The following is a 23,993-nucleotide window of genomic DNA, read 5'->3' as shown; positions in this document are numbered from 1 at the left end:
TGTCAGGAACCGAGTCCTCCCTCTGCCCCTCTCCAGCCTCCTGTAACGTGTCAGGAACCGAGTCCTCCCTCTGCCCCTCTCCAGCCTCCTGTAACGTGTCAGGAACCGAGTCCTCCCTCTGCCCCTCTCCAGCCTCCTGTAACGTGTCAGGAACCGAGTCCTCCCTCTGCCCCTCTCCAGCCTCCTGTGTCAGAAAGGCAAAAGCTCATGTCCTTGGGCTACCCGTCACACAGCTGCAGTACCAGGTTCCTGCGGTGGAGCTGCCCTGCCCTGGCCACTGCAGGTATTAGGAGAGTAACCGGGCAGAGGAGCTCTCTGCCTTTCAAGTACAAGAAAGTAAAACAAAGCAGGAAGGGAGGGAGGAGCGAGAGAGAGAACTGCTAGAAGTTGAAGTGAGGACAGAAAGTAAAGGAAGCAAATGGGTTAGAAGGCCACTAGAACCCTCCATTTTACAGAATCTTAGAAAACCTAACATTTTAATGTCATAATAATTTTTGCTTCAGAAAGTATTTCTGCTTTTGAAACAATGTTACGAAACTAACCTACAAAGCCAGGGCACACACTGGCTGCCGGGAGCTGGGGGCCCAGCACAAGCACATTCTGATGGAAGGGATCTCGCCTAAAACACAGAGGTCTGAGACGTCAAAACGTCGGTGTCCTGGCTCTGACACTGTTCCTAAGAGTAACACGACTTCTCTACACCGCGCCTGCCACTTCCTGGGCGTCTCATTTATCTCTGTTCTGTTTTTATTTTTTGCAACCTTCTAATATTCTTTAATCATCTCAACATAAAAAGTTTAAAAACAGTAACAACAAAACCAACTCAATGGGTTATGAAGCTAAACCTGCCTCCAAGAACTCCCTGGCTACTTCCTTCTTAACCCTTGAAATGCATTCATCACCACCAGGCTTTAAAGAAATTCTTCCCTGTCCCATCTCCTTATTGAAATCAGGAGGTAAAGACACATCTTTACAAGGTAACTTTGAACATTTTCTTTTTTAAAATTACATGCATGCGAGCTTATGCGCGTGGGCATGCAGAGCGAGGCAGACAGACAGAGACTAATCCAGTGGTTCAATCGCATACACCCGCAGCAGACAGGGCTGTTTCCTGCAGTCTGGTCTCCCATGCCACGTAAACGGCAGGGACCAAAGAACTTGCGCAATCCCCGTTACTTCCCAGGGTGCACGCCAGCATGAAGCTGGAATTGAGAGCAGAGCTGGGACTTAGTCAAGCACTCCAATACGGACAGAAGCACCCCAAGAGGCAGCCAAACTGCTCACCAAATGCCTGCCTTAAGGGGCGACTGCTTCATGGTCATTACAAGCATTTGAAAGAACAACCGCAAATTCATTTAAACCAAGAGACTAATTTTTCGTCATATTTATTTTGGAAGCTTATGGGAAACCAAAACCCCACAACTGATGACCACCTACCCTATGAAAGAATTACTGAATTCACAGGAGCCACAGCTTCTCTTATATCTTGTAGGTTTGTTCTGTAAAGTGTAATTCTTGATCTAAATTTCATCTTGTAGGTTCCAACACTCTTAAAAGGACTGTTCTAAGGGTGGTGATGTAGGGATACCTAAAGACAGAAGAAGAGAAAAGGCCAATATAGACCAGCATGTAGACAGATGGAAGAAAAGAAAAACCAGTGAGCTCTGGAAGGGCTGGGATCCTCGAGGACTGCTGAGGCCCCTACATCTGCCCATCAGCGGTTTGAGACGGGCACCGCGGCACAGCGGGCTGAGCCACTGCTCAGGGTGACCACCTCCCATACCAGAGGACTGCGACCAAACCCCAGCTCCTCTGTTTCTAATCCAGCTTCCTGCTAATCAGCCTGCCAATGTAGCAGAGAACAGTTCATGTCCTTGAGACCCTGCCACCTGCATTGGAAATCCAGACGCATTCCTGGCCCAAGCCACAGCTACCACGGGCATTTAGAGAATGAGCCACTGGAGAGAACAGTCATTTCTCTGTCATTCTGCCTCTCTCAAGTAAATAAAAATAAACATTTAAAAATGAAGTTCGGGGCCAGAGACTCCACCAGCATCCCACAGAGGTGCCAATTTGAGTTGGTTGCTCCATTTCTGATCCAGCTCATGGTTTATGGCCGGGGAAGGCAGTGAAGGCTGGCCCAAGTTCTTTGGCCTCTGTGCCCACATGGGAAACCTGGAGAGAGCTCCTGGCTCTTGGCTTCCGATCAGCTCAGCACCAGCCACTGTGGCCATTAGGGAGTGACCCAACAGACAGAACATTGTTCTCACATTATATGCTAATAAAGAAGGCATATGTTAGGTTGACACAATGGCTTAAACAATCTTTTGTGAAATTCATCAGAAGTGTAAGTTTCGACATAATAAATAATGAACTGTGCAATCAGTTTGGGAGTATTTCACAAATTTAGAGACGCTCATGGGGCCTGGTGCAATGGCTCAATGGCTGTATCTTTACCTTGCAGGTGCCAGGATTCTACATGGGCACCGGTTTGTTCATGCGCCGCTGTTCCACTTCCTATCCAGCTCCCTGCCTGTGGCCTGGGAAGGCAGCAGACACACTGCTCAAGGCCCCAATCCCTGAAACGCTGCACCTATGGGGGAGATCCGGAAGAGGCTCCTGGCTCCAGCTCGGCTCAACTCTGGCCATTGTGGCCACTTGAGGAATGAAATGGTGGATGATGATCTTTCTCTGTCTCTCCTTAGTTCTGTAACTCTGATCTGCCTATCCAGTAAAATAAATAAATCCTAAAAAAAAAAAATGCCCATGTTCTATACTCCAGTGATTAAAGTACTAGAATGTATGTATGTTTCAATACGGATGCTTGGCAACAATGTTGAATGCACAAGGCTAAGAAGGATTAAAAATGGGATTTATCAAAAAAGTTTTAAGACTTTGAATAGCATAAAAATGAATAGCATAAAAAAGTTTTAAGACTTTGAATAGCATAAAAACAAAAAAGACTTCAAACAGCACAGAGTAGCTAAGAGACAGCTACAGTGCAGAAAAAACTCAGCGGACAGAAACGTTACAGACCAAAGTTGGTGGCAGTCAGCTCGGGGCAGGTGAGCAGAAGCCCTAGAACACCGGGGACCAGTGACAGTTACAGCTCTCTAGGTCTTCCTAGACAGCTTCAGGACTCCTTGACTCGGTCCTGGGCACCACCTCCTCACGCTTGCTTTCCCACATACGCTAGTCAGCAATGAGAATGAGCTGACTCCAAGTCCTTCTACTGCCTTCCATCTTTTTCAAAGTGACGATCTTCCAGGCCTGACCTAGCCAGCTCTCCCTTGCCCATCATTTGCTTAACCCAAAATCAAAAAAACAAGTATTTCTTCTGCCAGATGTCAAAGTCCAGTTTATGTTGGCCAGACTGGCATTAATCTGCATCATCACATGAAATAGAATACAAAACAAAAATGTCTTGGTTTTACATCACTGCTTCCATAGGGTTAAGCTACCGATGACCATTTACTGAATGCTACGCCGATTTTGTCATCCTCAATACCAAGCTCCCGCTACGTGCTACGCAGCAAAAACAGGAAGCAAAAAGTATTAGCCTCTGCCCTCCCAAATCAGGGCAACAGACCCAGATCAGGTTACTTCAAATCAGGGGACAGACCATCCGCACTCAAACACAGGATGACCAACACTGGACCTGGCCAGTGCCTCCTCCTTTCCCACGGACTCCCTCGCTGGGCCACAGAATTCCACACTCTTTTTTCCTCCAAAACCACCAGCCGCTGTTGGGACAGTTTCTTTGGCTCATCATTCCTCTTCTCTTTACCCATTTTCACTGCGTAATTTCACATTCTTGGATCACCTCTATGCTGACCTGCCGCAAACTGACGGACACCTATGCCAGTGCACGTGGGTGGAGCACCTCCACTGGGGAACATCCCAAACCCTTCCGAATCCGACGGACATGATGCCCCAAGTACACAGCCCCACCCCTGACCTCCAGAAGACACTCAAAACACAAGCACTCAAAAACTACTACATAAAATGTTCTTCAGACTAAATGAATTTCATATTTAGGTTTGCGCCCCATAGTCAAGACAGCTCACCATGTATATGTAAATCTTCCAAAATCAAAAACAAAATCAAAATCTGAAACATTCATGATGTCCAAATGTTTTGGAAACAAATAAACTGTAACTCCACATTCTCCTTAAACATTGAAAAGGCATGTCAAATGAGGCACATCCACAGACAAATGCCTTGTTCCGTCAGGCCGCACTGTACATCATGTGCTGTCATTGCACACCCACAGCTGTGTGGCCGGACCAGCCTAATTGCCCATGTCAGAGGTCACCAATCGCACACTTCTGGTGTCAGGTGACAAATACTGACATCATCCTTACCGCCGCATGTGTATGACCTGACACGCTAACTGCACCATCTCTTCACTCCCACCCTGATTCAAGTCATCTGCATCGCACACTGTATCCCCTTGACTCGGTCCTGGGCACCACCTCCTCCCGCTTGCTTTCCCACATACCCTAGTCAGCAATCAGAATGAGCGGACTCCGAGTCCTCCAGGCCCGACCCATTCTGCTCTCCCTTGGCCCATCATTTTCTGGGGCATTCCCTCTTGTGCTCCTGCACTTGGGCTCCCTCTGCCAGAAACAGACTTGCTCCAAACCCTGGTTTGGCCCTCTCTCTCCCTTCCTCAGGTTGGATTACACTCTCACCAACTGCCCAACAACCCTCTCCCTCCGTTCTAGGTTTTTCATGACACTGTTGAGCTCAATCCATTCAAATGTCAGAGCTACAAGGGCAGGGATTTTAGTCTGTGCTCACCATTCTATGCCAACCAATTAAGGCAGTGCCTAAAATATAGCAGGCACTCGGTAAACACATGTGGAATCATACCACACACATTGAAACTGAAATTATTCAAAAGACTGGTAAAGAATTCAGAGTGCTGGGAGAGTCTGCACAGCACAAATAAAGAAAAAAAAAAATGGGGCTGGTGCCATGGCTCAACTGGCTAATCCTCCCCCTCCAAGCACCAGCATCACCTATGAGCACCAGTTTGTGTCCCGGCTGCTCCACTTCCCATCCAGCTCCCTGCTTGTGGCCTGGGAAAGCAGCCGAGGATGACCCAAAGCATTGGGACTCTGCACCCACATGTGAGATCTGTAAGAAGCTCCTGGCTTCGGATCGGCTCAATTCTGGTCGTTGTGACCACTTGGAGAATGAACCAGCAGATGGAAGACTTTTCTGTGCCTCCTTCTCTTTGAAAATTTACCTTTCCAATAAAATACATTTCAAAAAAATAATCACAGCTTAAAAAAAAAAAAAAAAAAAAAAAAAACAGAGAAACTCTTGGGACAGGCACAGTAGCCTTGTGGCTAAAGTCCTCGCCTTACATGAGCCAGGATCCCATATGGGCACCAGTTCTAATCCCGGCAGCTCCACTTCCCATCCAGCTCTCTGTTCGTGGCCTAGGAAAGCAGTCCAGCATGGCCCAAAGCCTTGGGACCCTGCACCTGTGCAGGCGACCAGGAAGAAGCTCCTGACTCCTGGCTTTGGGTCAGCTCTGCTCTGGCCACTGCGGCTGCTTAGGGAGTGAATCAGTGGACAGAAGATCTTCCTCTCTGACTCTCCTCCTCTCTAAATCTGACTTTCCAATAAACACTTTAAAATCGTTAAAAAAAAATTAAATACCAATTTATTTTATTCCATGATTCAGTTCTATAGGCTCTGGGATTTGCCTTCCCTCCTCCCCAAACTCTGCACCCCAATAATTTCCCCCACGTCACTGCAATAGTAGAGTCCTTCACAATCAGTCATAAGTCCATCATTCTGCTATGTAAGTGCACCCTGGCATTGTAGCATGGACAACGGCAGAGAGCCCAGCATCCTATTGTCAAGGTACATTCAACAGCTTCATTGGAAGCCCATCTTTGATTTGGAAATAGAGATGCACACTGCATTGAGAGACTGTCTTGGTAACAGTCTCTCTTACACAGTTACTATACATCCCCAAAAGTGAAAAGTCATAAAATAAAATCAATGACAGAGAGAAAAATAGAAAATTTACAACAACATGAACTCAAATATGCTACTGAATGACGAATGTGCTACTGAAAAGAAAATCAAAGGCCTTCCTGAAGCAAACGATGCTATTTTGCGACCTGTCTGTGAGGAAATTAACAAGCAAAACAAGTTTTTGAATGAATGAATGAAAATAAAAACAAAAATATCTAAACCCCTGAGATGTAGCAAAAACAGAACTAAAAGGGTTACTAATCTCATATTTTGCATGAAGGTCACCTTCTATCGGGGAGATCACGTGATATCTGTCCTTTTGGGTTGACTTGTTTCACTGAGCACAATGGTCTTTAGTTGGGATCATTTGATTGCAAATGGTAGAATTTCATTCTTTTTAATGGCAGAGTTGTTTTCCAAGGAGTAGATGCACCACAGTTTCTTTATCCACTCCTCTTCTGACATGCATCTGGGCTGTTTCCATGTCTTTGCTATTGTAGACTGTGCTGCTGTAAACACAGGATTACAGATTCCTTTCTCATGTACAGATTTCATATTCTTTGGGTATATTCCCAGGAGTGGAATAGCTGGGTCAAACAGCAGGTCAATTTTCAGTTCTCTTAGCACTCTCCATACTGACTTACATGTTGGTTACACTAGCCTACACTCCCACCAACAATGAAGGATGGTACCTTTCTCCCACATTCACACCAGCAGGTGTTGTTAGCAGAGTTCTGAATGTAGGCCAATCTCACTGGAGTTAGGTAGAACCTTAATGTGGTTTTCATTTGTATCTCCCTGACAGCTAGGGAACCTGAACTCTAACTGGAGAAAGTCACTCTTGATCTGAAAAGTGAAAGATGAGTGGCAACTAATGGACACAGGTTTAGTAGAGGAGGTTAATGTAGCTAGACAAGGGAGACACACAGAACACTTGAGATGAGGATGGAAAGGAGAACTTGCCGACCCTATCCTCAGGGCAAGAGGAAGCCACGGAGATGGACCACAGGAGCACGGCCGCGTCCTGGAAATGATGGCTGCGGGTAGGTAAGAGTTCAGGAGGCTCGGAGGGCATACAGGAGATTAGCCAACAGAGTGCCACAGCCATTCACTGCGACAAACGGCATGTGGATCGGACTTGGTTACAGACAGACTGCATCAGGTTAAAAAGCATCAACGGCATTGTCTTCAGAGAATTTAACTTCAATTGCACGAGGTACCAAGAGCTGCTCAGAGTGAACGAAAAATTCCTTTAGATACAATTCCTAAACCTTTGATGTCGAAGCCCCTAGCCACAATTGGCTACTGAGCACTTGAAATATAGCCATCCCATATAAAGATGTAAGCAAAAATAAATACATACTGGACTTCAAAGAATGTAAAAAAAAAACCTCAGTATTTCTTATACTGATTACAAAGTAAAATAATAACTTTTGGATGTAGCAAAGTTAACAAAATCATCTAAATTGATTTTATCTGTTTCGACTTTTGTAAATTGTAAAAATGGTTTGCATTTCCCTTTATCGTTACTGTTTTGTTAAGAAACATAATTCTGCAGTTTTATAAAGGAAAAAAATGTCTAAGGAAAATACCACTGAGTTTCAGGACCAAAAAAAAAAAAAAGGCAATTTTGGTTAAGAATTTTGTTTCTTTGGTTTTACTCAGGGAGGGAAGAAAACAAATATTACAGGTTTGTTTGCTTTTTTATCATTTAAAAACAAAAGCCATTTTCTACTCGATCATTATTTACAGAGTGCCCGGCTCCTCTTCTACTGCTAACTCCGGTGGTCTGACTGCAGATGGCCCCTCGTGCTGCAGGGAAAAATTACGGGAAACCCAAAATTGAGGAAACAGTCAAATACTTAAGAAATCATTGAGGCCCACCTCCTCATTTTAGAGGTGAGAAATTTAAGATACTAAGACACTGAGTAACTCATGAAAATCACAGGAATAATGCCATCTGTGCCACAAATCAATATGCACCTATTATGGTGTTCAGAGCCGTCATAGACCTTTTTCTTAAAGATTTGTTGATTTTTATTGGATAGTCAGGTACACAGAGAGGAGGAAAGACAGAACGGAAGATCTTCTGTCCGATGATTCACTCCCCAAGTGGCTGTAATGGCCAGAGCTGAGCTGCCCAGAAGCCGGGAGCTGGGAGCAGGGAGCCAGGACCCTCTTTTGGGTCTCCTAGCAGGAGCAGGGTCCCAAGGCTTCGGGTAGTCCTCTACTGCTTTCCCAGGCTGCAAGCAGGGAGCTGGAAGGGAAGTGGAACAGCTGGGACATGAACTGGTGCCCATATGGGTCCTGGCTCATGCAAGGTGAGGACTTTAGCTGCTAGGCACTGGGTCCCATCACAGATTTTTATATGCCAAAATAAATACATCATACAAAGGGGGCTTCAAAATTTAGTGGAGAAAAAGGTGTAATTAAAATTAAATAAGCTTATTTTGGTGTGAAAACTTCTGTAAAATTTTTTAGAACAATACAGATTTTCCAGGAATTTTCTAAAAAACCCTCAAGCTTTTTTTCCCCAAAGAAACAGAGTAGGGAAAGCATTTGATGCTTCTTCAGAAGCCTGATCCCCCAGCAGGCGCCTGAGGCCGTGCCCCTAGCACTCCACCTACGCCCACCCTAGAAACGGGCAGGCAGCAGCTCAACTATGTGGGTCCTGGCACCCACACAGGAGGCCTGGACTCCGCTCCTGGCTCTCTGCTTCAGCCTGGTACAGAGAGCTTTCTCTGGGTGTGTGTGTGTCTTTGTTTCTATAACTGTATCTTTCAAATTAATTAATCCATTAATAATAAAACATCTGTCTTTCCATACTGAATTTCAGGATTATCAACAATTCTGTTTGGGGGTACAGAATCATATTTGTATTCTTACACGACAAGAGTGGAAAAAGTTAACAGCTTTTAGAATTTGAAATCCAGTTCCAACACTGTTAAAAAGAAAATTCCCATTTTTTTTCCCTCTAAGTCAAAAACACTCCGCCACCAAACACCAAGTTGTAACAATGACAGAACGCTGTTAAACGCCAACCACATGCCTCTCTTCTTTCCAGATGCAAAATGCCAGAAATGATCCTTTCTCTCTCCGCAAACTGTCAATACACAGCCGTAAGAGTCCTAAACGGAAAGATCACTGAAAAACCAATTGGACTATTCACCTCCTACTTAAAAGGCTCTAAGTCAGGTGTAAGCCACTCAACCTTAAGTGTATTACTCTCTCACACAGTGATGAAGCCAAGCAACCGAAAATGTCTGGAAGGGCTCAGTGAGGAGTACCTCTGATGGCACACACAGTCCTGAGGCCCGAGTAACAGACAGGAGCTTAGACCAATACCTTTTAACATCTCAAAATGAATATAAAGTATAATCTGACATTTTAAAAGCTTTTCAATTTGGGATACTATTATTGACCATTTTCTTCACTGAAAATAACATTCTAAGGCCTGGTATAATGGTTCAACTGGTATAATGGTTCAATCCTCCCCTTGCAAGTGCTGGGATCCCACACGGGTGTTGACTCATGTCCCGGCTGCTCCACTTCCCATCCAGCTCCCTGCTTGTGGCCTGGGAAAGCAGTAGAGGATGGCCCAACAACTCCCACACGGGAGACCCAGAAGAAACTCCTGGCTTTGGATTAGCTCAGCTCTGGCTGTTGCGGCTACTTGGGGAGTGAATCAGCAGATAGAAGATCTTTGTCTCTGTCTCTTCTCCTCTCTGTAAATCTACCTTTGCAATAAAAATAAATAAATCTTAGGAAAAAAAAAAACTGTAACATTCTTAAAATTACTTACATCTGGCTGAATGGCTTTGAATACTGGAACATCCATTAATGTTATCTGACCCTGAAACAAAAGGTGAAAAAACATGACTGAGTACTCAACATTACAAGTATTCACAGAAAATGTAAATTTAACTCTTGTACCATGGAATATAATTATTTCTATTATTTCATGCCTAATTGTACATTCTTGGGAGATAAATAAATCAGAATTAGAAAATAAAACGAGAATTAATTTGTGCACAGTCAAATGTTAAAACGACAATGAGAAATAAAACGCAGAAGCAGGCCTTTGGCTAGCGGCTACCACGTCCACGCCCTACGGTACAATGCTTGGGTTCAGTGCCCTTCTCTGGTTCCTGGCGTAGCTTCAGGTTAATGCAGACACTGGCAGACTCAAGGACCTGGGCACATGCCCCCCATCCGGGAGACTGGGACTTCATTCCTGACTCCTGGCGCAGGCCTGGCACGCGCCTGTACCATGAGGAATCCAGGAAGTGAACCCTCCTGGCGCAGGCCTGGCGCGCGCCTGTACCATGAGGAATCCAGGAAGTGAACCCTCCTGGCGCAGGCCTGGCACGCGCCTGTACCATGAGGAATCCGGGAAGTGAACCCTCCTGGCGCAGGCCTGGCACGCGCCTGTACCATGAGGAATCCAGGAAGTGAACCAGGAAATGGCAGCATACCTTCTGTGTGTGACTTTCTTTAAAATTATTTTTAAAAAATCATACACACACAAAATTCAAAATTCAAACTAATATCAGAAAAACTGGTTCATTGAGTATTTTTTATTATGGCTATTAAATTATAGCTCCTCAAATAATTATATATGAACTGACACTCACATGCCATGGAGCTGGCTGGCTGACTTATGGCAACAGATACAAAAAAAATTAAGTAATACATTAAAGAATAACCGACCATGCAGTTTATTCCTAGGATGCAAGAATGATTCGGCATCAGTCAGGCAGAAATTAAACAGAATGAGAAGATAGACAAATGAGTATGTCAGTCACAAATGAAATTTTTCCAAATATCTTCTATGATTTTACATAATGACTTCATATTTCATTTCTATTTTAAAATCTACAACATAACAATCACTTTATGTATTTATATATAAAAGTTAAATATAGTTGGCCTAAAAAGATAAGAAAATTAACATAAAAACACTAACAACTTCCAATTATGAACGGAGCTGACCTAGAAAGCCTATCGTTCCTGTCTTCCCCCTCAGCCTGAGGCTTGCTCCAGACCCGTGCTACTGTCCCCAACGATCCCAAAGCCAGCTTTGTCCGTCATCTCCCCTGAGCCTATGAACTCTAATTCAACAAGTGCAGAGACCAGAGAAACAGACTTACCGCATACTCTTCTGGGGTGACCTTAAGAACATCAAAAACCACAGCATCAAAACTTTTCTTTAACTCGGAGCCTTTGTCACTTAATGATTCAGAGCTGCTACTTTTCTGAAAATCGAAAGAAAATGGAGTCAATTTGACACCGTGTCACAGTCAATCTCACAGACCTGAAGAGGCCACAAATCCTAAAAAGTCCCAGCAGGTCCAGAAGCACCATGGAGACCATGGAGAAGCTGAGCGCACACGCTTCCCTGGAAGAGCACCAGATGGACGGCGAGCCAACCTTCCGTGCAGATCTGTAGGTAGGTAGTCAGTCATTTCCTGTATTAATGCTTCCTCACTCTGACAACCAGTCATTTCCTACAGAAATCCCACCTTGAGCAGTGCCCATGATTCTCAAATGGAAAAAGGGAAAGTCTACAGGAAAGGAGAAGATGTTTATTTACACTTACAAACTTTTTTTTACAGCCAATTCTTACTGTTTAAGAATGGGCACATTTCTTTTAAAACAGAGTATCATTCACTACAGAATTATGTGACTCAATTGTGTGTGTGTGTGTGTGTAAGATTTATTTATTCATTTGAAGGAGCTACAGAGAGGGACCATCGGAGAGAGGGAGAAGCAGCGTAAGCAGAGAGCTGGCGTCCACTCACTGGTTCACTCCCCGGGTGGCCACAGCAGCCAGGCTGTGGCCGGGGGCCAGCAGCGAGGAGCTTCATCCAGGCCTCCCTGGGTGCAGACCCAAGCACTGGGGCCATCTCCTGCTGGCTCAGCAGTGGGGCAGCAGGACAGGAACTGTGCCCAGACGGGGCGCTGCCATCCCAGGGTGCAGCTTTGCGTACTGTGCTTTTTCTTTACTCTCTTTTCTGGTGTTTTTGTTTTAAACACATGTCTCTCTGTGGTACTATTAACTGTACTGCTCCTTCTACTACAGTATAAACTTATGTGCCTTCTGCTTTAAGTTTGCTGTTTTGAGCTTAATTGTGTTGTTGCTCCATGGAGAACAAACAGTGTTCTGGACTACCAGGCAACAAAAAAGTAAAAAGGTTTTAATTACTACAGTATAAGAGGTCAACCCAGCAGGAATTTTAAGTTAGTTGCAAGGACCTGTCATTAGGGACCATTTTAATGTTTTCCTTTTCAGCATCAGCTACATTTATGTATGGGTTTATTATCATTTACTAAGGAAAGGCTCTTATTCATTTTGGAAAATTCTCAATATTTCAAATATTTCTTCTGTTCGTTTGTCTCGTCATAATCTGTGTATTTATGACTTTGATCAGAGTTCTACAGGTGTTCTGTGTTTTCTTTTTCAACCCTAGTTTCCTCCAACTGGTTAGTTCTACTCTCAGCTCTCCAGGCTCACTAATTCCTTCTGGCATTTTCTATTGGTCACGAGTCCATTGATGAGTTCATAGACAGCATTCTCCACTACCGTTAGCAGTGTTTCATGCTCACACCTCTTCCTATTTAAGAGTTTTAATCTATCTGCTTGTATTACTCATCTGCATTTGCATATTGCTTATATTTTTCATTGGAGTATTTGGCATATTCATGTTGGCAATTTTTAATCCAGTCCAATAGCTATAACGTCTCTATCATATCTGAGTCTGGTTCTGTTGTCTGTCTTTTTCCTGGTCATTTAATGTGTCTTGTAATTTTTGGCTGATATGGCACCACAGCTGCAGCCTACTGCCCAGGTCACCTTGTACCTCGGCCAAGTGTGTTACACTGCTGGGAGAAGAGCAGCCAAGAGCGGGCATTCTGAGCCTGATCAAGGCCAAATCTGTGGTAACTATACTAGCGTATCAGCACAGTTACCTTTTTTTTTCTTTCCAAGATAACTGGGGAAGGCAGGGAACGCTGGGCAGGGCACGCCACCCCAGCCCCCAGCTGAGGGGCTGAAGACTGCGAAGAGAAGCGTGCTGCGTTAGAGTGGCTGAGGGCACATCGAACAGGGTCTACCATGGACTGGGCCACTGGCAAACACCACATACCAGCACTTGTGTGAGCCTGGTCTGGGAACAGGCCTGGCTGGGTTAGGCTGCAACACAAGATTTTTTTTTTTAAGACCTATTTATTTTTATTAGAAAGTTAGACAGAGAGGAGGAGAGACAGAGAGGAAGATCTTCCATCCCATGATTCACTCCCCAAGTGACTGCAACGGCCGGTGCTGTGCCGATCCAAAGCCAGGAGCCAGGAGCTTCCTCCAGGTCTCCCACACGAGTGCAGGGTCCCAAGGCTTTGGGCTGTCCTCAGCTGCTTTCCCAGGCCACAAGCAGGGAGCTGGGTGGGAAGTGGAGCTGCCGCGATTAGAACCAGTGCCCATATGGGATTCTGGCATGTCCAAGGCGAGGACTTTAGCCACTAGACCACCACACCGGGTCCTACACATGCTTTTAAAAGCTGAGACTGCAGGTGGGCCATTCTAGTACCCACCAGCATGCACAAGATCTGGGTATGGAAGCAGGCCTGGTAGGGGAACATCAGGAACTCTGCTGTTCCGCTGTAGCTCCCACTGGTAAGTACCAGAGCCAGGGCTAGGGAAAGGCCAGTCTGGACAAGGCTGCAACACCCACCCAGGCATGTATGTAAGGCTGGGTTTGGGTGCAGGCCAGATGGGCTGCGCTCTACCACACAATGGTGCTTACTAGACCCAGAATGTGCATAGGATAGGCTGGGCTAGGCTGGGCTAGGCTGTGGCACCCACCAGGTCATATGACAACAATGTCTGGGGGTGGGCCAGGCTGAGTTAGGTTGTAGCACCCACCTGTGAGAGTCCGAATGGGTCTTGGATAGGCCACAGCACCAACTGGTAATTGCCAGGACTAGGTGCAAGTCATTTCAGGCTAGACCGCAATAACCCCTGGCACAAGATCTGGGGTTATGACCAGGCCTGGTAGGGGAACTGTGAATACTCCCCTGTTGCGCTGTAGCTCCTGATGGTCTGCGTGAGAGCCAGGCTGGTCAAGGCTGTAGCTAAGCTGTAGCTCTCATGGGTGTGTACAAGAGCCAGATGAGATGGAGGCTAGGCCACAGCACATACAGACATACACAAAAACCGGGGCTGGACGCAGGCCAGTTGGGGCTCACCCCAACTAGGCTGTGGCACCCATAGCCACTGGTATGTGCACTGACTGCTGCACATGATGAATCAAACCTGACCCTGCTCTGGCTGGCACACACAGGAGTCAAATCTGAGGCCACCCCAGGTGAGGTTTCTTGGGGCAACTCCCCAACTAGACCCACTGGACTCAAATCCTGACCACAGGGAAAATCATAAGATATGGGGTCCAAGCTTGGAGTATATGTATCAAGACTGGGCCTCTTCAGTTGCTGATGCCTGTGCAGTGGATAGCATGTCCAGATACACATGGGTAACATGACAGCCAGCTCATCTTGGCTAGCAGAGAATGTCAACTGCCTTCTCAGAAGATGGAGAGAATAGGTCGGACCACTCTCTTGGCCAAACCTTGCACATGTTCTTGGGCCTGGGGCTGCACGAACATGGACTTGGTCAGCCAATACACCTTCAAACGATTTTCCCAACCCTGGAGCAATGAAACCAACAATTTCAGAACTATCAAAACCACTCAAATAACCCCCTCGGAACATTCTGCCCCATACTGGGATCTCTAAGGTGTCATCAAATGATTGGGTGCTGATACAGTTTGACAGCAAGGAGCGGGCCCTCCCCTCCTCCCCTGCGGACACAGGAGGGAAAAACAACCTGAAACAGTGATCACGTCCACCCTCCTCCACACTCCACCCCCCCATCCCAATCAGAGACCCACAGGGTGTGCGTCCCTCCACTCTGTAAGCAATGTTAAACATTTTACAATGATATACAAGCAACAAGAATCCATTACTGAAAGGGTTTATGCTCACATGTCAGATGGAATTGTTTATAATCTGATATTGGTAAAAGTGTCTGAGTCTCCAATTTCTTCTAATCTTGTATGTTTCCCCTTCCCCTCTTATCTTTTGGCTTCTTTAAAATCTCCTTCTTAGAGTCTAGTTTCTGTATTTCTTTCAGCTGTACTCTAGTTGTCACACAGGAGCCCTCTCGGCGTGGTGCCAAGGGTGTGGGTGCAGAAGTGACCTAACCTAGGATCAGCTTTTCGCTTCTGAGGGAGCCTGTGTCCCTGGAACTAGCACCTTCACTAACGTTTCTCCCTCGGAGCTCAGAGTTGGTGTTTTTGTGCCCCGAGGACGCTAGGCTCCAGTAAACTGGCTTCCCTTGTTCAAAGGCTTTCCAGGGCACACTTGAAAATGGCTACTTTCCCCTTCACTTCCTGCCCTAGGAACCTGGTCATCATCCCACAAGTCAGGAAACTGACAAGTGAAGGGTGAGGAAAACCTGGGGTGAGAGCCTCAGACTTTGTAACTGGTAAGCGAGGCGACGGGCAGCCACGCGGGGTCTGCGGGCCACGGCTGACCGTGTGCTCTGCTGGCTCCGCCCCTGTCGCCTGGGACGCACGTGCCTGTCTCTGGTTTCCAAGGCGTCGTTGTTTGTTCTGGGACCTCAATCCTCTAACAGCCCTAAGAAAAGTTACTGATTTCCTGTTTGCTCAGCTTTTTATCAATCTGCACAACAACTTGAAAGTCCTGCAAGTGGATCCAAGCAGACTCCTAAAGCCCGGTAAAGAAAATGGAGCGCTTATTTCATGTGTAATCTCTGTAACTACAGCTAGGCTACAGTAGGCCAACAACACTATACCCAAGACTGATGAACAAATTTATGCATAATGCTGAGTATTCATATAGACCAATACAGGAGCAACACACAATGCTCTACAAGTAACTAAATATTTGGTCGTTTAAATATATTACATTCAATGTGAGTTGGTGACTTTCTTCAAGTTTTCAAAACTTATTCAAAGTCAGTCAGTAAATCATACTGGCAATTTTACTGATCAAGAGTAAACATTTTGTGTTTTTCTCATAAGCCATTAACAGAGGCTAAAAAAATTACTAGTAATGCACTCTGATTTGCTCTCCCAGGATCAGCAATAAACTGACAATGATGAGAAAGTGAGCAGTACTGGGAGCAGCAGCCGAGCCGGTGTGCAGGGCCCTGCGCTCACACGGGAACCCTGGGTGAAGCTCCTGGCTTGAGCCTGGCCCATCCCCGCTCACGGCAGCCATCCGGGGAGGGGACCAGCAGGTGGGAACGCTCTCGCTTGCTCTCTCAGCCTCTGCCACACCCCCTCTCTTTTTATTAATTATGACTTTTAAATAAAGAAATCTTCGACGATACATATACATACATACAAAATGATGTCAGCTTCAAGCAGGTGACGAGGAAGAGCAAAATCCATCAGGAAGGAAAGGGTACAGCCAGTCTGAGAAGTCTTCAATCAGCAGGGCAGGAAGGACCCTTGAATTAGTTACTGAGCAAGCAGGAAATGCCAACAGTGTTGGGACAAGAAAAAGGCTTAGAGCTATAATTTGGGCCTGGTGGCATGGCCTAGCGGCTAAAGTCCTTGCCTTGAATGCTGGAATCCCATATGGGTGCTGGTTCTAATCCCAGAAGCTCTACTTCCCATCCAGCTCCCTGCTTGTGGCCTGGGAAAGCAGCTGAGGACGGCCCAAAGCCTTGGGACCCTGCACTCGTGTGGGAGACCTGGAGGAAGCTCCTGGCTCCTGGCTTTGGATCGGCACAGCACCGGCCGTTGCAGTCACTTGGGGAGTGAAATCATGGGATGGAAGATCTTCCTCTCTATTTCTCCTCCTCTCTATCTGACTTTCTAATAAAAATAAATAATCTTTAAAAAAAGAGCTATAATTTAAGAATATTAATAATAAACTTCTGTCAAACAGACCAGAAGCAACAAATAAAACAAACTGAAAGGCCACTGCCACCGCCTGGGTGAGCAGCATGTAAAGGACTTCAGCAGGATGGCAGCAGCAGCCATGGGGAGGAGCCAGCAGGGAAGTGTGGTGCCCGGGCTGGCCCCCAGCTGGCTGCCACCGTCTGCTTCCTGCTATCCCCATCCTTGGAAAACTCTCTTTCTACAGAAGCGTGGTGAGGACCTGTGACTTGTTCCTAACCAATCGATGCCCAAAGTGATGGCATGTCCCCCCCATGGCTACCCTACACAAGCTCAGAACCTCTGTCCTGCAAGCATGCTGCCTGCTGTGCCGAGAGAACGGCCAGTGGGCAAAGGCAAAGGCAAACAACAGCCTGTCTGAAGACGTCAACTCAGATGCTACAGAGCCATGGGACATAAGTCAGAGAGCAACGGAGAGAAACAGCAACGCGGACCTCGGTTTTCCTGATTATTACAACAAAATGTGTAGCCCAACAGAAATGTTTAATAAAGTTTGTGAGGGAAGCCAGGGATAGGTACAAACAGACAGACAGCAATGCTTCCATATGATGACCTAAGTAACCTGATGGCCAAAAACTCACAAATTTTGTTTTTAAAGTTTAATTATTTGAAAGTCTGGATTACACATAGAGAGGAAAAGACAGAGACAGGTTCCCCTCTGCTGGTTCACTCCGCAAACAATCACAGAGCACAGCCTGACACTTCACCCAGGGCTCACACACACTTGAGCCATCGCGCTGCTTTTCCCAAGCCACTGGCAGGCAGCTGCACCGGCAGGGAAGCAGCTGGCACCCAAACGGCCTTGTATCACAAGCAGAAGTCCAGTCCCCTCTGCCACCGCGCCATTCCCAGGACTTAGGTTAAGGATTCTATGGCTTAGTTTCACCCAGTAAAGGCAGAGAAAAACAAAGAAGATACACAGTTATTAAAGAAAACTTTGAAAAAGCAAGAGAAAAGAGTCACCCCGGGCCAGGGCGGCCCGCACCTGGTCTGGTTAACCCCCGTGTTAATGCGGCATGGCCCCTAGTGAGAGCCCCTCCAGCACTGCCAGGAGGACTCTGCCCACTGCACCAGGCTGCAAAGCAGAGGCCCCCACACTGTGCACAACGTGGCCGCTCCCAGAGAAAGGAGCCTTCTCTCTGCCTCGCGTGTACCAACTGCCTCTGAAGTTGATGTAAAGATATCCTAAGGAGAAATTTTATGTGACTTTAAAAATTAGAACCTACAAAAGGTTTTAAGTATAATTATTACTTTTCATGTACTTAAGTAACTAAGCATTGTTTCTCAAACAACACAGGGAACGGCATAATTGAGTTTAACAAAGATTTCTGAATGTGCAGCCCTTTTTGTTAACTTTTCATCTTTTTATTAACTTTTTATGAGCACGCACAGCGCCTGCAGGAGCGCGCCTGGCAGGACCTTCACAGCTGCCCCGTCCCGGCTCACCTCGGAAGCCGTAGCCGCGAGGTTCACACTGCTTGCCTGCCCGTTCATGAGGGCCATGCCTCCCTCATCAGTCCGCGACCCTACGGCGACAGCAACGCAGGACTGGCCGCTTCATGGCCAAAGCCACAACCGCATCGCACCTGGGAGACAAACAAGAAGAAAAATCAACATGTGCTTCTTCCTAGAAATTGAAGAAGAAAAGTGAGCCTAGCCCTCCATCATGCTAAAAAATAAAATGTCAACCTCCCTCGGCTCTTCTTTGACTTTTAGCTAAGCCACTGGAACCAGATTAAAGACAATCCCGAAGACAGCTCTCCAATGATCAGAAACACCAAGCAGGCGGTTCTGCTATGTTGTTCAAGGCAAAGTCAAAAGAATAACTTCTAGGGCCCAGCACGGTAGTCTAGTGGCTGAAGTCCTCATCTTGAATGTGCCAGGATCCCATATGGCTTTGGGACCCTGCACCTGCATGGGAGACCAGGAAGGAGCTCCTGGCTCCTGGCTTCAGATCAGCTCAGCTCTGGCCATTGCGGTCACTTAGGGAGTGAATCATCGGACAGAAAATCTGCCTCTATCTCTCCTCCTCTCTGTGTATCTGACTTTCCAATGGAAAAAAATTAATTTTAAAAGAAGCATAACTTCTTACATTTAAGTAGAGAAAAGATCAAATTGTAAATAAATAAAGCACAAAAACTGTAAAATAATACACACCATGACACAATACAATTCTGGAGATCCAAATGACATTCCTAAATCACCAATCCTGGATACAGCGTCTCTGTGCCCATGAGAGCCCCGGCCGGGCTACAGGCGCTCTCAGAGCGACACGCCTCTGGGCCCTGCTATTAGTCCATAGTCGGCTTCAACGAAATCCTTACAAAAATGTTCAACCTCTCACACCCACGTCGGTGAGCTTCTCTAAAATCCAATGACAAGAACTAGGATCTGCTTCTTAGAGAGCACAACACACTCCTAGCTTTCAAATGCCTAAAAAGTATCACTACTGACCGCAACCTTCAGCCTCAAATCTAGCTGCATTACTTCAGGTATGGCCTAAGCACGTGCCAGGAGCAGAGTATCCAAACAGAACCGAAAATCAAGCATATGATAAATGATGAGGTTTTAAGACCACTGAGAACCCATCTGGAAAAGCGCTGTGGAGGGCATGGTACAGGTGGCAGGCCAAACCCAACAGACCGAGCCCACTGGCTGGCACACCCAAGAGCCAAGTCAGAGGTCACCCCAGTCGAGGCTTCTTGGGGGACTCGCCAACTGGACTCCAACCCTGACCACAGGGAAAATCACAAAATGCGTGGTCAGCCTTGGAGTGCGTGTATCGGAGCTGGGCCTTGTCACCTGCCGGTGCCTGCGGGATGGACAGCACGTCCACATGCACGGGGGACATGGCAGCCAGCTCACCTGGGGCAATGGGGGCCACCGACCGCCTGTCAGAGGACAGGAAGTAGAACAGATCAGGCAATTCTGGCCAAGCTTTGCACATGTTCCTGGGTCTGTGGATGCACTAAGGCGGACTTGGTCAGCTAACAGACCTTGGAAAGATTTTCTCAACCCTGGAGCAAAGAAGCCGACAACTTCAGAACTATCAAAACAACTCAAGTAACCCCGTCAGAACACTCTTCCCCACATGGGGGTCTCTAAGGCACCACCAAACTGCAGATGCAGTGTGACAGCAAGGAGCAGCTTCCCTGTCCTCTCCTCCTGTGGACACCCACCTTGCTCCACACCTCGGCTCTCCCCACCCTAGTCAGAGGCCCACATGAGCATGCATCCTTCTCACCAATATAAACAAGGTTAAAAATAAGCATCAGAATGCCAAAATGACATACAAAACTGCATGATAACAGGTTATTTCTGTGTTTGCAATAAAATGTTTTCAAATAATTTCATTCCACACCTAATTCTAAGTATTTTAAACATGAATTCCTAAATCAAGAGCGCCCCCTGGTGCTATGAAAGAGACTGTCACTGTTACGGTTTCTTACCCTACTGTACATGTCAAATACTACACAAATTAACTATAGTTGCTGGAATTCGGGCAACAGAGAACAGAAATAACTTTAGTATAACTGTAAGCTGCAATAATAAACAGTCAAATTTTCTCTGCCTGTTTTAATAAAATTTTCAAATATTCCTTGAAAATTAAGGTCATGTTAGAATCTTTTACATATTAAAAAATAACAGCAAAAAATACCTTAAAAAAAAAATCCTAGAGTTGTACTCACACATGTACTTTATGTCAACAACACTTAATTATGCTGAAGTGTCACAGAGGCTCTTACGACCCTGTAACACCACACTACAAATCCTAAGCCTCAAACTGAGTAAGACAAACATTCTAAAACAGTATAACACTTTTTCCACTGCTATATCGCAACAGCCATTTTCTCAATTAAATTTATTATTGTCTACTTATTCTCTCTGCAACTTCTAAAGATAGTTACTCTAGCTGTCTTTTGGATTTAGATTCCAGAAAAGAAAATCTGAAACATACAGTACTGAGATATTTGCTTGAAATCACAGAACTAAACATCAAACAGCAGGCACACTACCATATTCTCAATGGTATTCCCAGTAAGAATTGAGAAGCTAACACTTCTTATATAAATGAGCAAAGCACTTGAAGCCAAACCAGTAATTCCTCACTGATTATCAATTCAAAGCTTCTGTCAAATCATACAGTAACAAATTCCTTAAGAACAAAAAAATAAAGATAGTAGTGACAGGTCCAATAACAGAAGCTAATTTTCTTAGAAGCTTCATGACGTCATAACTGCAACTCAGTATGAAAAATTATACACTACAACTCTCTTTAACATTTATTTTTACATAAAAATTAAATACATAAAATGCAATACCCAAGAGCCTGTGTCGTGGAGCAGCCAAGCTGGGCCTGGCTGCCAGCATCCCCTCTCGCATTGCTGCTTGGCGTCCCAGCTGCCAGCCTCCAGGCCAGCTCCTGAGAACACGCCTGGGAAGGCAGCAGATGGTGGCCGGGGAGCATTCGGACTGTAGACACCCACGTCCAAGCCCTGCACGGAGTCCAGGCTCCTGGATTGAGCCCTGACTGATGCGGCCACTTGGGAATCAGCAGGTAGGAGATTAGTGTCTGTCTGTCTGTCTGTCTCTCTCTCTCTCCTTATTCTCTCTCCCTTTCTGTCACACTGTTTTTAAGATAAATACAGTTTTTCAGAAATGTGGTGCCCACTGGAGGTCCAAATGCCCACTTCCAGCATGTGGGAAAGCTAAACTTTATTTTTTATACCTTGTTTATTTTTTATTTTCATTGGAAAGGCATCCATCTGCTGATTCACTCCCCAAGTGGCCACAACAGTCAGAGCTGAGCTGATCCAAAGTCAGGAGCCAGGAGCTTCTTCTGGGTCTCCCATACAGGTGCAGGGTCCTAAGGCTTTGGGCCGTCCTCGACTGCTTTCCCAGGCCACAGGCAGGGAGCTGGATGGGAAGTGGAGCTGCCGGGATGAGAACCGGCTCCCATATGGGATGCCTGTGCTTGAAGGAGAATTAGCCAACTGAACCGCTGTGCCAGGCTCACCATCTCCATTTTTTAATGTAAGAAAATTAGAAATTAGATCTAAAATTCACAGTACATTGTTTTACTAATTACAGCCAGCAAGTGCCTTTGACCTAGTTGATACTGAGCTATTCTGACAAAAGCCTAGCAACACCCAGCTGGTCAAGTGAAACCACTCCTGCTACAGCATCCCTGAAGACCATTTTTGCTATCTGCAGCTCTTTAAAGAGTTGAGATTAAGTGGAAATTTATACAGAATGGCTCTGCTGTGCATCTGGGACTGTGCAGTCTCCCCGGCAATGACTCCAGGGAAGCCTTAGCACTGACACACGCTTTGGTCAAAATTCCATTGCTGCTTTCTCACACTTTCTGTTCTAAGGGCCTTTCATCTCCTTGCTGGCACACTGGCACAGCAGGTTAACGCTCAGCCTGCAGAGCCAGCTTCGTATCCAGCAACCTGCTCGTGGCCTGGGAAAGCAGCGGAGGACGGCCCATGGCACTGGGCCCCTGCACCTACGTGAACAACCTGGAAGTTCCTGGCTCCTGGCTTCAGATCGGCTCAGCTCTGATCATCTCCAGAAGAAAGATCTCTCTCTCTGTTTTTTCTCTCTGTGAAATTCTGCCTTTTAAAAAAAAGAAAAACAAATATTTAAATAGCAATAATAAAATGAAAAAAACAGAGCACAGGGGCTGGCACTGTGGCACAGTGAGTAGACCTGCTGCCCGCCGTGCTGGCATCCCACTCGGACGTTTGCTGGAGTCCAGGCTGCTCCAATGCTGAGTCAGCTCGCTATAATGGCCTGGGAAAAGCAACAGAGGACGGCCAAGTACTGTGGCCCCTAGAACAGAAGTGGGAAACCTCGAGGAGGCTCCTGGCTCCCGACTCTGATTATCTGGAGAATGAACCAGTGGATGAAAGGTACCTCTTTCAGTCTGTATGTAACTAATTTTCAAATACATCAATGAATTTTTTAAAAAACAAATTCAACAAGAGAAAAGAAAGTATTTGGAATAAAGGAAACTAAAATCAAAAAACATCAAAACACACGGGATGCAGCCAAAAAAAAAAAAACAAACCCAGTATGGAACAGGTTATTGAAGTTACACTTTTCATGCTGGTTTCCTTATATGAGAGAAAATAAATGGTATTTGTTCTTTTGGGATTGACTTATTTCACTGAGCATAATGGTCTCTAGTTGGGACCATTTAGTTGCAAACGGTATAATTTCATTCTTCTTAATCGCTGAGTAATATTCCATGGAGTAGCTGTACCACGGTTTCTTTAACCACTCTTCCTTGGACGCACATCTGGATTGTTTCCATGTCTTTGCTATTGTAGATTGTGCTGCAAATTTAGACCTCTTTCACATATGCAGTTTTCGTTTCTTTTGGATTTATTCCTAGGAGCAGGCAAGCTGGGTCACAAGGCAGGTTTATTCGCAATTCTCCAAGCACTCTCCATACTGATTTCCACAGTGGTTGTACTAGCCTACACCCCCACCTTTCTCCCCACATCCACGCCAGCAGGTGTTAGTAGAGTTCTGGATGTAGGCCAGTCTCACTTTTGTCTTGTCGACTTCATTGCTGGCTCATGGATTACACGGGGGCATCATTTTACCCAAGAGAGACTTCTGTGTTTTCTCTTTGTCACCCTTGTGTTAGTTACTCAGTAGTGCGTTTCCCATGGTGCTCTGTAATTTTGCTGTTGTTGCTCTAATTCATACTGGTTGTTGACCTTATTTCACGGCTTCTTATTTATGGGAATGGATACTGATGGAGTACTGGGGTTTACCATATCCAGATGTGGGGACACAATGCAAAATGCATCCCTGCTCCCAAATCAAAGATGAACTCCCAATCAAACTTCTGGAAATGTGCAGACAATGGGATGCTGGACTGTCCGACACCGTCTATAACAGTAATGTTGGGGCACAATTAAATAACGGGCTGATGGAATTATGACTCCTAATGAAGGACTATACTATTGTAGCAACATGGGGAAAATCTGTCGGGGTGTG

At 45.9% G+C, this 23,993-nt stretch overlaps 1 protein-coding gene across 2 annotated transcripts in view; it reads right to left on the bottom strand.

Annotated features, from left to right (window-relative positions):
• Nucleotides 1-23,993, bottom strand: part of RALGPS2 (Ral GEF with PH domain and SH3 binding motif 2) — a 138,589-nt gene that overhangs the window by 80,410 nt on the left and 34,186 nt on the right. For both annotated transcript variants that reach the window (XM_058660718.1, XM_058660719.1), the window contains exons 2-4: nucleotides 18,426-18,565; nucleotides 11,148-11,252; nucleotides 9,800-9,850 (exon numbers count right to left, since the gene is read on the bottom strand). In XM_058660718.1, coding sequence (XP_058516701.1) covers nucleotides 9,800-9,850; nucleotides 11,148-11,252; nucleotides 18,426-18,482 — 213 coding nt within the window. In that variant the 5' untranslated portion in view covers nucleotides 18,483-18,565. The remainder of the gene's footprint in view (nucleotides 1-9,799; nucleotides 9,851-11,147; nucleotides 11,253-18,425; nucleotides 18,566-23,993) is intronic.

The sequence above is a fragment of the Ochotona princeps genome, chromosome 2 (assembly GCF_030435755.1).
Source record: "Ochotona princeps isolate mOchPri1 chromosome 2, mOchPri1.hap1, whole genome shotgun sequence".
NCBI classification, from domain to species: Eukaryota; Metazoa; Chordata; class Mammalia; order Lagomorpha; family Ochotonidae; genus Ochotona; species Ochotona princeps.
Note: the sequence above shows the minus strand (reverse complement) of the source record. Positions and strands in the feature narration are given on the sequence as shown.